At 39.7% G+C, this 11,587-nt stretch overlaps 1 protein-coding gene across 1 annotated transcript; it reads right to left on the reverse strand.

Annotated features, from left to right (window-relative positions):
• Nucleotides 1-5,313: 5,313 nt before the first annotated feature.
• Nucleotides 5,314-10,891, reverse strand: drap1 (DR1-associated protein 1 (negative cofactor 2 alpha)). The gene is made up of 7 exons (XM_071923517.2): nucleotides 10,714-10,891; nucleotides 9,990-10,062; nucleotides 9,401-9,494; nucleotides 8,463-8,588; nucleotides 7,588-7,678; nucleotides 7,350-7,438; nucleotides 5,314-5,967 (listed from the first exon to the last, which is right to left on the reverse strand). The coding sequence occupies exons 1-7, from the start codon at nucleotides 10,753-10,755 to the stop codon at nucleotides 5,769-5,771; spliced, it is 714 nt and encodes a 237-aa protein (XP_071779618.1). The 5' UTR covers nucleotides 10,756-10,891; the 3' UTR covers nucleotides 5,314-5,768.
• Nucleotides 10,892-11,587: the final 696 nt, after the last annotated feature.

Raw genomic sequence — 11,587 nt, forward strand, 5'->3', positions numbered from 1 at the left:
TCGAACCACTTCTACGTCTGTGCTTACAGTCAGTAGAGAGGGTGGGGTTTCAAAACTTTTTCTCTCCCAACAGGAAAAGAGTCAGATGACAGGCCTGGGTCAAGCTAGATACAATGAACGATATCACTTCCGGTTCTAACTTTCAAAAATAAAACGCTTATTGACGCGCATTGGTTGCAAAGTTTATTGGAATAAGACGAGTGGAAAGATTACCAACCCCAGTAGAAGTGCTGTTACTTTGTTGAAATTTTGCCATAGTAGAAGTAAAGTAACTGATGTGAGAATCGACTTGAGTAAAAAGTAAAATGTAGCTCATTTAAATTGTTGACTACACAGACTGAAAGTCACCAAGTTACTTTTTTACTTTTTTTTTAAGAGAAACAGGGCATCAAGTGACTTGATTGATGACTGGCAAGATATTATAATTTGGTCAGTGTGATAAATAATTAGACCTAGGTCACCAAGCTATCAGCTTAGAGTAAACATTGGTGCTAAATGCACCTGATGTGAATTTTTTAGTTAGGCCTATATATGGCTTCCAAATAAATTTTCACCGATTTTTGCTTGTTTGTTTGCTCTCCATTATAATAAAAACTACAAGACCAAATGTGGACTCACTTAGGCTGAGGTATGGTGAGTGCCATAACAGGCCATACTCAACTGACACCCACTAAAGAGAACATTGTTACAAAATAAATTGCATAAACAAGCATGAATCAACACAATTCATAAAGATTTGTACTCTGTAGGTAATGGATCTGATTTAAAATGTAGTAAAGTATAATATTCAGGAAAAACATAAAATTACTGACTTCAAACGATTCTTAAAAAACTATTAGTACACAAAAGAGGAATTTGTAGTGACTGAAAATTTATTTTATTATTTTTTCACCCAAAATGTCCTTTTCTCAGTGTGTATTCATAGTCATGTAGTTCTGTGCAAAATGACATGTACAGTATACGTATGTATAATAGTATCTACGTATGTGACGCTTTTATTTTGAAGGCACGAAGGCAAAGTCTTGTGAAAAAGTCCTGCTAGCTTCACGCGCCAAAAGCAGAGGGAGCTGGAGATGCGTCAAGCTAGCAGGAAATAGGCATAACAATAAAGGAAGTTAAGTGGTTTGTCTTCAAATTAAAAGCGTAAAATTGCTCACGTTTGGATTAAAATAAGTATTGGAGTTTTCAAACGTACAAAATCGTAATGTTTGGCTGTGATTCAGACATATTCTATTTCTATTCATTGCAGATTCCCCCCACAGCACACTCTTTATTTTCGCATTGGTTCTTTTTTTTAAATCTCAGAAATTTTGTATTTTGAAATTCATACCAGAAGTCCTATTTGTTTGTTCTGGCTAACTTGACACTAGTGGGAGCAGGACAGTTGAAAAGCTCTATTAACGGTACACAGAAGTAAATGAGCCTATTGACTGTGAAAGACACATACTGTATATGAGAAAACATTTTAATTCAGTAAAAAGTCATTTTAACACTCCAGCTGGTGATCATCATAAGGAAAACATCCACCAATATCAACAAAAATTACTTGTAGTTTCAGAAAAGCATGAATTTATGCTTTTTTTCTCCCCATGAAAGATCTATCCTATCCTTGATAGACCTATCCTCATATATCATCAATTTGATACTACACACTAAAATGTTTACTACGAATTTACCTCATAAAGATTAATGTCCAACTAAAAAGGTGGGAAAACTTAATGCAGACTTTGCACAACATATGCTGTAAATTCACACATTTCTCATGTTTTCATGTTTTTCTTTTGTTTCTATATTTTCACAGTAACATATACTTATATTTTAACATCATACATATTTCCATCCACATTTCTTTGTCTCTGTCTGTTCTACTGATGTAACTGATGGTCGGGTTCTATTTAATACACCCCATTTGCTCTTTTTTCTTATTTGTATCCTATTTCTTTCTTTGCTCCCATTATCTGCTACTGCAACCATCCAGTTTCCCCTCAGGGATAATTAAAGTTTCATCCATTTGAATCAATTGAGACATTAGGCGTCAGTGACATGCTGTGCAAATAATCTGTTACTTGGAAAAAAAAAAAAACATGAGATATTCCCATGGTCAAAGAAGAGAAGATAAAGTGCTTCTGTTGGGTTTCTGTGAGGAGGAATTTGTTGAAGGTGCTCTTTAATTTGGTGTGACTTTGAAAAGAAAAAGAGTTTCAAGGCAACAAATTTAAAAAGCCTTTATTGTATGGCTGGTTTAATTAATGATATAAATGCAGTTTGCTGTTCTAAAATACTACAAGTACTAAAATACTACTCAAGTGGAAGTGTTGTTACTGTTATTTAAGATGTAGTTAAGTACAATGCTTCAGTCAAAACATACTTCGGTAAAAGTAAAATTACTGATTTCAGGCACTTGAGCCACCTAATGTCCCGCCATAATCACCATGATACATTAAACATAACCAGGTATGCTAATGAGGTCGCTGATTACGCTAATTAATCCATTAAATAGCAAATATTTCTATGTCAACATATTTGTCTTCACACCACACATGGGCAATATAAATATGAACTCTTACCTGTACCCTAAAGCATTAACGAGTTGATGTTGGCTGTTTTTCCTCATTAATATGTAGATTTATGCAGCAAGGGGCTCCAGAATGTCATCAGATCATCTACTGTAAAGGGGGAACTGTGGAGTTAGTCGTTTCTATCATGTTGTGTTCACAAGAGAGACAGGCAGACAGCATGATGACATAATGTCCCACATACCATGCACCATGGTGGAGGGACAGGATACAAATACTCAAAAAGTATTTAAAAGTACAGTATTGAGAGTAATAGTGATTACTTCCACCCTTGCTGCCTGCTGAAGGCCACAGCACTGCTGCAATATGTTTTCATTTACTTTTGAAATAGCCATGTATTAGGTTTTTCTTTTTTCGGTTGAAAAAAGGGTTATGGAACTCTTTTTTAATCACATTTTCCCCATGTTTTAAAAAGGTGCAGAGCGCTTAAAGGGAAAGTTCAGTGATATTATAAGCCTACACTATTAATCACTAATCAAGCCCCGTCTTAGAATGTGTCAAAAGTTTTTACATTAGCTTGCGTTTCTGTGAAATCGGCAACCACCTCCTATTAGCATTTGTTAGCAATGCTAGCACAAGTCAATGGGGTATGAAACAAAACCTTAAAATCACTTACAAGCCATTCCATATACTGCCACAGCTGTAGTAATAGTAGCAATACATACTAGCATTGCTAACAAATGCTAACAGGAGGCCAGTGCTGATTTCTCAGAGACAAAAACTCTGATGTAAAAGTTGTTGAATGTTATAACAGTGGACAACATGGTTAGTGATAAATAGGATAGGCCTCTAAAATCACTGAACCTTCCCTTTAAGAAGTCCAGCGCTTCATGGGAGGGGATGGGAATCTAGAGGGCCACCTTTGCCCCCCCCCCCTCCCCTCCCCTCCCGGCTCCTGTGTGGAAACAGTGTGCTTCCTTCTGTTGGCCCTTTGATGGCTCCCCTCCCCCTCCCTCCCCACGGCCCGCGTTTGTTTGGACACCCACCTCCTAAAGTCAACCACCTACGCCCCCCCACCCCTCCACCCTCCCGACAGTCCGCTGAGTCATCGCTTGTGCAGGAAGGATGCAGTTGTTTTTGCGGCTCCAGCTCGGGGTTGGCTGGCTGGCTGGCTGGTTGGTTGGTTGGGTGGGGGGTGCGGAGGGTGGAGGTACACGAAGCTGACAAAACGGACTGTAAAAAGGAGGAAAGGGGCCGGATACACAGTGAGAGCAAAGTGTGCCGGCGAGTCTGAGTGTATGTATGTCTATGATGGGAACAATCAGCTCTCTGTGAAAACCTCGCCCCGAACTTGTACAGTCTTGTACTTAATCTGATGCGACTACCAGGAGGCGACTGTCACCTTATGATGCGTTTGAGGTTGCATGAGTCACGGGGCAGCGACTCTACCTGAGCTGCATCCATGGGAAACTTTTCCTTTTTTGTTTCCCTCACTCTGCAAAAATACAAAAAAAACAAATGCATTCAATGGAAATATCAAAAAGAAAGGTGCAGCGAAGGCAAAGCGCCGGGGTTGGGGACTACAAAGGACGCGTTCCGCTGCTGTGAAATGCAAAAGCGAAGCCTCAAGGAGGGAAAGCACGGTGAAATGTTTTGCTTTGGATTCAGGTTTTGCCCTCCCAAAGCCGGTAAACAAACAACTGTTTAAAAAAAATAAAAAATAAAAAAAGAGGTGAACACCGTCACAGATTCGCCCGATGGGGAACGTCTCCACCCCGCTCATCTCCAAGACACAAAAACAAACCCCGCCAAAAAAAAAAAAAAAAAAAAAAAAGGTATTGAGTTTTTTTTATTGAAATCTGAACTTTATTTCACCCATACAAAATAAAAAGAATGTTAAAAGTTTACAATACAGTGTCAATTTCAACAGTCTATTCTGAAACATTTCATATTGAGACTGACACATAAATGGGAGCCCTATATCTCTCTGCTTTCAAGGGATACATTTAAAACAATCTAAAAGAGGAAGAAAAAAAAAAAACAATGAATACAAACAAAAGGAGAAAATTATTCAAAATAGAAGATTTGAGGGGGGAGAAGAGGGGTGACCTAAACATTTGAAAAGAATAGAAATTAGGGGAGGAGGAAGGAGATAAACAACTTTAAAAACAAAGTTATGGTGTTGAGAGTCACAGTATACTTCTGATGGGCGTGGGCCAGCACAGATGTCTCTGTCATCAATAGAGATGGGGAGTTGCGTGGGCGGGGCGATGGCAGTACAAAATAATACCATTTTCTCTAATTGACAGTGTTGAAAAACAAGCAAACATAACATCGGAATTATCTGCATGCGGATATGGTTGAAGTTCTACCAAGGGGTACAGTTTTTTCATAAAAACGTGAATTAAAAATGGAAAGAAAAAAAACTAATTGAGAATGCTGCAGTGAGCGAACCGATAGTAAAAAATACAATACACTTGCTTCCTTGTTTACATTACAGCCATTACTAGCAAGTTGCAACAAAGCCGGGGAAGTAGGGCCCACATCTGAACAGCGGTATTTAATAGCCAATTCATAACAATTCATAACACTTCATTTATGAAACGATGACCTGGGATTCCTTTCCCTTAGACAAGTGCTGAACACTTTCGAAATATTTTATAAGCTGTTGCCCTGAACTCATCTTGAACAGTCGCCTTTGCACGTACAGCGTCAAAGGCTATAAGGCTTTAGCTAGTTATGATTATTATTATTCTTTTTTTAACCAACCTGAGGGTTTGAGTGACGAGGAGTGATATGTTCTTTTTCACAACTGATGTCAAATACAGAGGACTGAGAAAGAAACAAAAGTGCGAAAAAAAAAAAAAAACCTTACAAGGCAACACAAACCAATCCTGTCCTGTCTGAGGGGCTCGTGGCAAAACATTTGACGACTGCCGTTTTAATAGTCAAAATAGAATAGACTGACTTCTTAAAAAACATCCTGGTTGGATTCTCCTCGACAATAAAATAAGAAGTTCTCTTTTTTAAAAAAATGAAAATTAAAACACATAATATACAACCAGTTATCGGTCTTCTGCGGCGGCGGTCTTGTCTGTCGTGGGCTTTTTTTCTGTTGGCAGGCTGCGATGAAAAGAGTCTTTCAGCCGCCGTAAGAACAACTCAAGAAATCGAAATGAAAGGTAAAAGTGTGTGTGTGTGTGTGTGTGTGTGTGTGTGTGTGTGGTGGTGTGGGGAAAAGGGGAGAAGGAGCTAAGAGTCATAGTCTTCGTCGTCGTCGTCGTCCTCCTCGTTTTTGTGCGGCACGGGGGCGGGGGGCGGCGGCGGCGGCGCGACGCTCATCATGGAGGGGTGGGGGGCGAAGGCCATGCCGCCCTGGGGCTGCGCTGGCGCCGCGCCGCCCATCGGCACCATGTTGCCCATGTGCAGGTACTGGGGGGGCATGTCTGGGCTGTAAGGGGGTGGGGGGTGGGGGTGTACAGGCAGAAGAGGTGGGAACCAGGCGTTAGGACAGAAACACAGAGCAGAGGGATTTTAGCAAAGACTTCTGCTGATTGTCGAGGCTAAAATAAAAATTTAGCCAAGAATGTCATGCAAGGATCAGAGGAAGCCAAATAATGCCATTAATAGGATCTATTATCTTGTTATTATGTGTGCAACTTTGTGCGTGTGTGTGTTAGGGCCGCATCAAATGATCCTTTTGTTACTGATTTATTTGACCATTTTTATGATTTCTTTCCCCATAGTTCTTAGTTGTCTCCTACTTGTCCTTTCTTGTTTCTAAGTTTTATTGTAATATCTTGCTCAGCTGTTTTTTCTGTACAATTTTAAATTAAATAAATTTGTAAGTATTTGTAACTACATTTACAAATGAAAATTAAAAACCCAATAAATATATGCTGAAGGTGCTATGCATAGCATTTTTGTAATCATCAGTATATCATTGTCAAATTAATTGTGATACCTTGGTACAATTACGATAAACAATTGAGACCAATTGGTAGCCTCTATCTTGTGCCAGTGGTATAATTAGTGCTAGTGTTTCTCCAAATTAAGACCACATTTCCCATAAACCCCCTTGCTTCCTGCCACAAAGAGGGCATTGCTTCCTGTCAATTATTTAATTAACTAATCATTTCATATAGCCTAGCTTGAATAATGTTTGTCATACTACTGCACCGTTGTGTGCATCAATTTCAAATGGGATTTTTCAATTCAGCTGTTCCCAGGTGTTTAAGTTTAATTTAATTAATTAATATAATTTTAATGGCAGTTATTACTGACTATACTCTGTAAACCTATTACAGTATAGGTTCTAATTTCTCACCAGAAAAAACAGCACCCAAGAAACAAAAATATTTTAATAAAGACTTTGAAAATTTGACTTAAAACGCTATATTCAACTGTATTCCTAGAGGGGGCCTCGAGTTTAGATGTAATTATGATTCATAACATCACTGAAGTCATTTCAAGCCTTTATCAGGACCTGCAGACACCCTGTGTTTGAACATGGCAGTTCCTGCTGTGATGTGTCATTTCAGCTTTGTATGTACAATGAACAAAACATCACTGGCTTTCTGTTTACAATACTGTAATACTTCTGTTTGTTTTTGTTGTATTCTCGTAAGTACACTTGGGGTTTGGGCTTGCAACAGCCACTTTCAATATGAAATTACATCAATTATATGCAAATCAATCAATATTCATGGTCGACGTAATCGATGACGAATATACGTACATCGTCGACAAATTGTTGTAGTTCTAGTGTGTCAGTAGAACTGTGTGTGTGTGTGTGTGTGTGTGTGTGAGGAGCGGGGGTGGTTATGTCCGTACCTATGGAACCTGGAAGCAGGCTGCAGGTTTGTGCTTGACTGAGAGCCGTCCTCCTCGTCCCCGTCTGTCTCGCTGTCCTCGGAGTCATCCTGTTCCCATCGCAATGAACACAACAGTGAGCTAACAGTGAGCGAAACCCACACCCCTCATCCATCACCGGTGCCACCTCACCTCACACGCGCACACAAATCACTGTCTGCAGACAGCCAATGGCCTCTGCATGCAAATCAATCCCCACCTCTTGCTCCGACTCGGTGCCTGACAGCTTCTTGTCCTTGCCTTTGGAGCCGGCTCCTCCGTTCTTGCGGCCAGACCCTGGTTTTCGACCTCTGGGGGGAAAGCGAGAACGAAAAGTCACGTAATAACATGCAACGGTGCCTGGTGATTCATATTTAAGAAAAAAGATTTACCTATCCAGCTATGAGCGCGTTCACATGAAAGAGGCGGGGTTTGTAACAAATAGCCAATCACATGCAACATGGACAGACCCAGAACAGTGTATTTAATATGAGATAACTAAGAGATATGAGAATATGAGATAAGAAACTATTGATCGCCGTGGGGAAAAGAAAATGTCATATAAGCCCATAACTACAATATAAAAAGAAGCAATAAAAATGATTGAAAATAATAAAATAATCAAACAATAAAAACAATACACTATAAATAGGCTAATTGTGGGATTATGTAAACATATGCTGCCGGCTATTTCAACACGTCGATTGTAAAAGCGAGTATGGGAAAGAAATGTTTGTGTCCTTCTCTCACAAACAAACTGTAATGAATAAATATGAGCAATACAAAAACATAACAGTGTAAAGTAACAGTGTTGCTGCTGCCAAGGCTAGGGAGGATTGCTGGAGGAAAATTGCAGATAGTGTAAATGCGTAAGTAAACATCACGCCATTAAGGTACAGTGTTCTTCTCATTGATACTATATTGTATCATCACACCGAGGCTGTGAAAATTCACAAAGTTGGCCTCAAGTTTCTTAGGGCTGCAATGATGGAATATGAGAGAATTTCAGCACACTTAATATTCAACAGTAGGCCTAAATTTAATTTGGCCAACTGTGTGTGTGTGTGTGTGTGTGTGTGTGTGTGTGAGATGTACCTGCGAGGGACTTTGTCGCCTCCCCCCTCGGTGTGGTTCTCTTCCCCTTCACCCTGCATGTCTGGCACTGTCGCCACTAGGTCCTTCAGGAAGTCAAACTGTTGCTCCAGCTCAATACACTGCTTTCTGCAAACACACACTTTTTACTCAGTACATTGCCTTTTGCACAGATGAACGCACATTCTGAACAATAGGAATTGATACTGCAGTATAACAATTAGCCTACAATTTAGGCATTTAGCAGACGCTTTTATCCAGAGTGACTCACAGTAAGTGCAACAGTGAAATAAGTGAACATTCCTTAGTAAGTTAAGTAGCCAGATACTTCAGAGTGCTATGAAAACAAGAAAGTGTTATGGCATTAATCAAGAAACGTAAAGCAAGATTCCCTCCTATCAGCAGATACGTTAAGTTGATAAGCGATAAGCAATAGACATCTACATCCTAACAAACGATATATGGGCATTTTAAAATTCATTTTAACAACACGCACAATCAGTGAGTCACAGTGAGATTCTCAGATACATCTTACTCAAGGCAAGAAATGCTTTGAAATACAAGGGATTTGGTCATCTGTTGTAAATCTGCTCAGTGAAGCACGTATTCACTAAATATACCACATAATAGGGTGACTCAAAGTGTCTTAAGCTAAATCAAAAGGAAATGCAGACCTAAAACTGCACTTCAACTGTATTGAAAGTCATATTGAAACTGCAGTATCAGTGAAATTCGTTTTAATACGATATCCTGTTCTGAATTCACACCTATGCCACAATGAATTCAGCAGAGGATGTTTTGAACACCCAGAACAATCCATCATCATCATTAATTTTACAGTGCAACATGGACCAGGCTCCTTTCTTTAGACACACACACACACACACACACACACACACACACACACACACACACACACACACACACTGAGAAAAACTTACAGGTGTGACGTTGTCATTGTCTTTGCATTCCTAGACTGGGTGACTTGACAGGCTTTTGTAAGCAGCGATTCCAAGAAAAGTTCCAGGGCTCTCGCTGATGTCTGAATTAAGGAAAGTACGGCACAGCAGACCTATGTTCTATCAAAATAATAATAATAATAGATTCACTTGCAAAGCCTAGCAACAGCATTGAGACTGAAAATTTTGAAAATTAAAATGTTGAAAAGAAAAAGAAAAGCTTGCTTGGCTTTAATGGAATAGGCTGATCTTGACACAATAACATCATTACAGTGAACATCTGGTTGACTCAGGCCATTAGTTTGAGGTCCCTTGACAAAATGAATGAGATCTAACATCATTCTATGTATGAACAACATACATGCAGTTGCTGTGATTTCTGACACAATAACATGGCTCTTTCAGATTTTAGTTTTAGTGAGATTCTCCCATACAATACTATATTTTAGCCTGTACTGTATCAGAGCATACCTCAAAGAATCCACCTATATATAGATCAATCCCCAAAGTAAAGCATTGAGCGAAACACTGGAGCTTGCAAAATGATGAAAGTAGGAGGCAGAAAGGATACAAATAATAACAGGTACTGCTGCAGCCACTTTGCCTATTTCTTCATCAGTCTGCATAATCTTCTTAATCCTCGCCTGTAATGAGAAAAGGGTCAGCGCTGTGTGTGTGCAGTGTGTATATGCGTGTAAACAGGCCATAACTTCATAGACAGCTTATTGCCATGATCCAGAATGTTTGATCAACGACCCAAGGCCCTGATGGAAACAGATGGCACAGGAACAAAGTGCAATGCAACATAGTTTTGAAAGGTCTGGATCATGAAGAGAGGGCTCTCATAGCATAGTTAGTTTATGACCATTCATTCCCGTCATAATGGTCAGATTGTCTGTACAGTGAGCACTGTGGTGACCTCCTTGATAGTTTGCTAATTATACAGCCCCAACACCATAGATTGTTTTAACTGGCTAACGTGTCTCACTTAGCTAATCTTGCTAAAAACAACATAAATTAGCTAACTAACGTTAGCTACTTCGCCCGCCCTGAACATTCACTGACAAGCATTGGCTTGTAAACTAGCTAGTTCACTGAAACTCATATGGCATTCATGTACTTCTCACAACTGCAATTCACATTTTGGTATTAAAAGGCTCAACGTTAGCTAGTTGGCTTGTTAGCTCGCTAGGCAACCAGACAGGCCGAATCCCACTCAAGCTAGCTAGTTAAAGTTAGCTTTCTATCATACAGTTGGCTAGTAGTAGCACCGGTTCAGGAAACTGTAGACTTACCGGAGGGAATCTGGCGTTGTATTTCTTCTTTTTGCTGGGCATTATTAAATGACCTGGATGGATAACTTAAAATAAAATATAATATATTCTAGATTATTATTTTAGATTGTATATAAATCGCCCCCACCACGCACACACCAGATAGCTGTAGCTATCCGGCTAGCTCGTTAGCACGTCGTCGTCACTTGTTCCCTGTTGCCTGGTAGGCAGCTTGGTTCCGCAGGGTCTCAGTGCCGTTGGGTTTGTGCTATCCTCCGATAACGTTCCGTTCTCTCTTGTATGGGGAGAATGTAACGAAGTCCATTCAATAATGTAACAATTTAATGTGTCCTTGTATCTCTGCGAACATATACACATTATAGAACGTGACACACGGCCATTTGCGAATCGCAGGGTACTTTGGTAAATGCGACATGTCATCCACCGAGCAAAATTTAAGAAATCAAGTTTTAGAATGGGTCCACATTACTCGCTTACAACCCACACATACACGTTGAATTTTTATCGATATATAGTGCTAATTGCTAGATTATTTGTATGCCGAATTTACCAGAAGACTCTAGCGCTTCGTAAAACCTCTTAAATCATGTTCTACGGCTTGTGTACGTTTGCTGATAAGAAGGCAACATTAAATTGCCAGATATTTGAATCGTGTTTGTTATACCGACCCATCCATGCAAGAGGGCGCAACATTATGGGGCTTGGCTTGTGCGGAAGAGATTCATTGAACTGATAGCAGCTTATTTGTTGGGCGGACTAACCAGGTTCAGTTGGTCAGAAAATGTTCGTCGTATTTAGATATTTAACAATGTAACTTCCTATTTTGTGATTAAAAGTGTGAGTTTTGCAGTGATCCGCATGCAAACTTTGTTTT

Source organism: Centroberyx gerrardi, chromosome 23 (assembly GCF_048128805.1).
Source record: "Centroberyx gerrardi isolate f3 chromosome 23, fCenGer3.hap1.cur.20231027, whole genome shotgun sequence".
In the NCBI taxonomy this organism is placed as follows: Eukaryota; Metazoa; Chordata; class Actinopteri; order Beryciformes; family Berycidae; genus Centroberyx; species Centroberyx gerrardi.

Excerpts from the sequence above, each read along its gene's own strand:
- drap1 (XM_071923517.2), bottom strand. The coding sequence starts at position 10,755 with ATGCCCAGCAAAAAGAAGAAATACAACGCCAGATTCCCTCCG. Across the intron at positions 9,495-9,989 it reads AGCAGTACCTGTTATTATTT|CGAGAGCCCTGGAACTTTTC; the intron begins GTATCCTTTCTG and ends TTCAGACATCAG. Across the intron at positions 5,968-7,349 it reads CCTGCTTCCAGGTTCCATAG|CCCAGACATGCCCCCCCAGT; the intron begins GTACGGACATAA and ends ACCCCCTTACAG.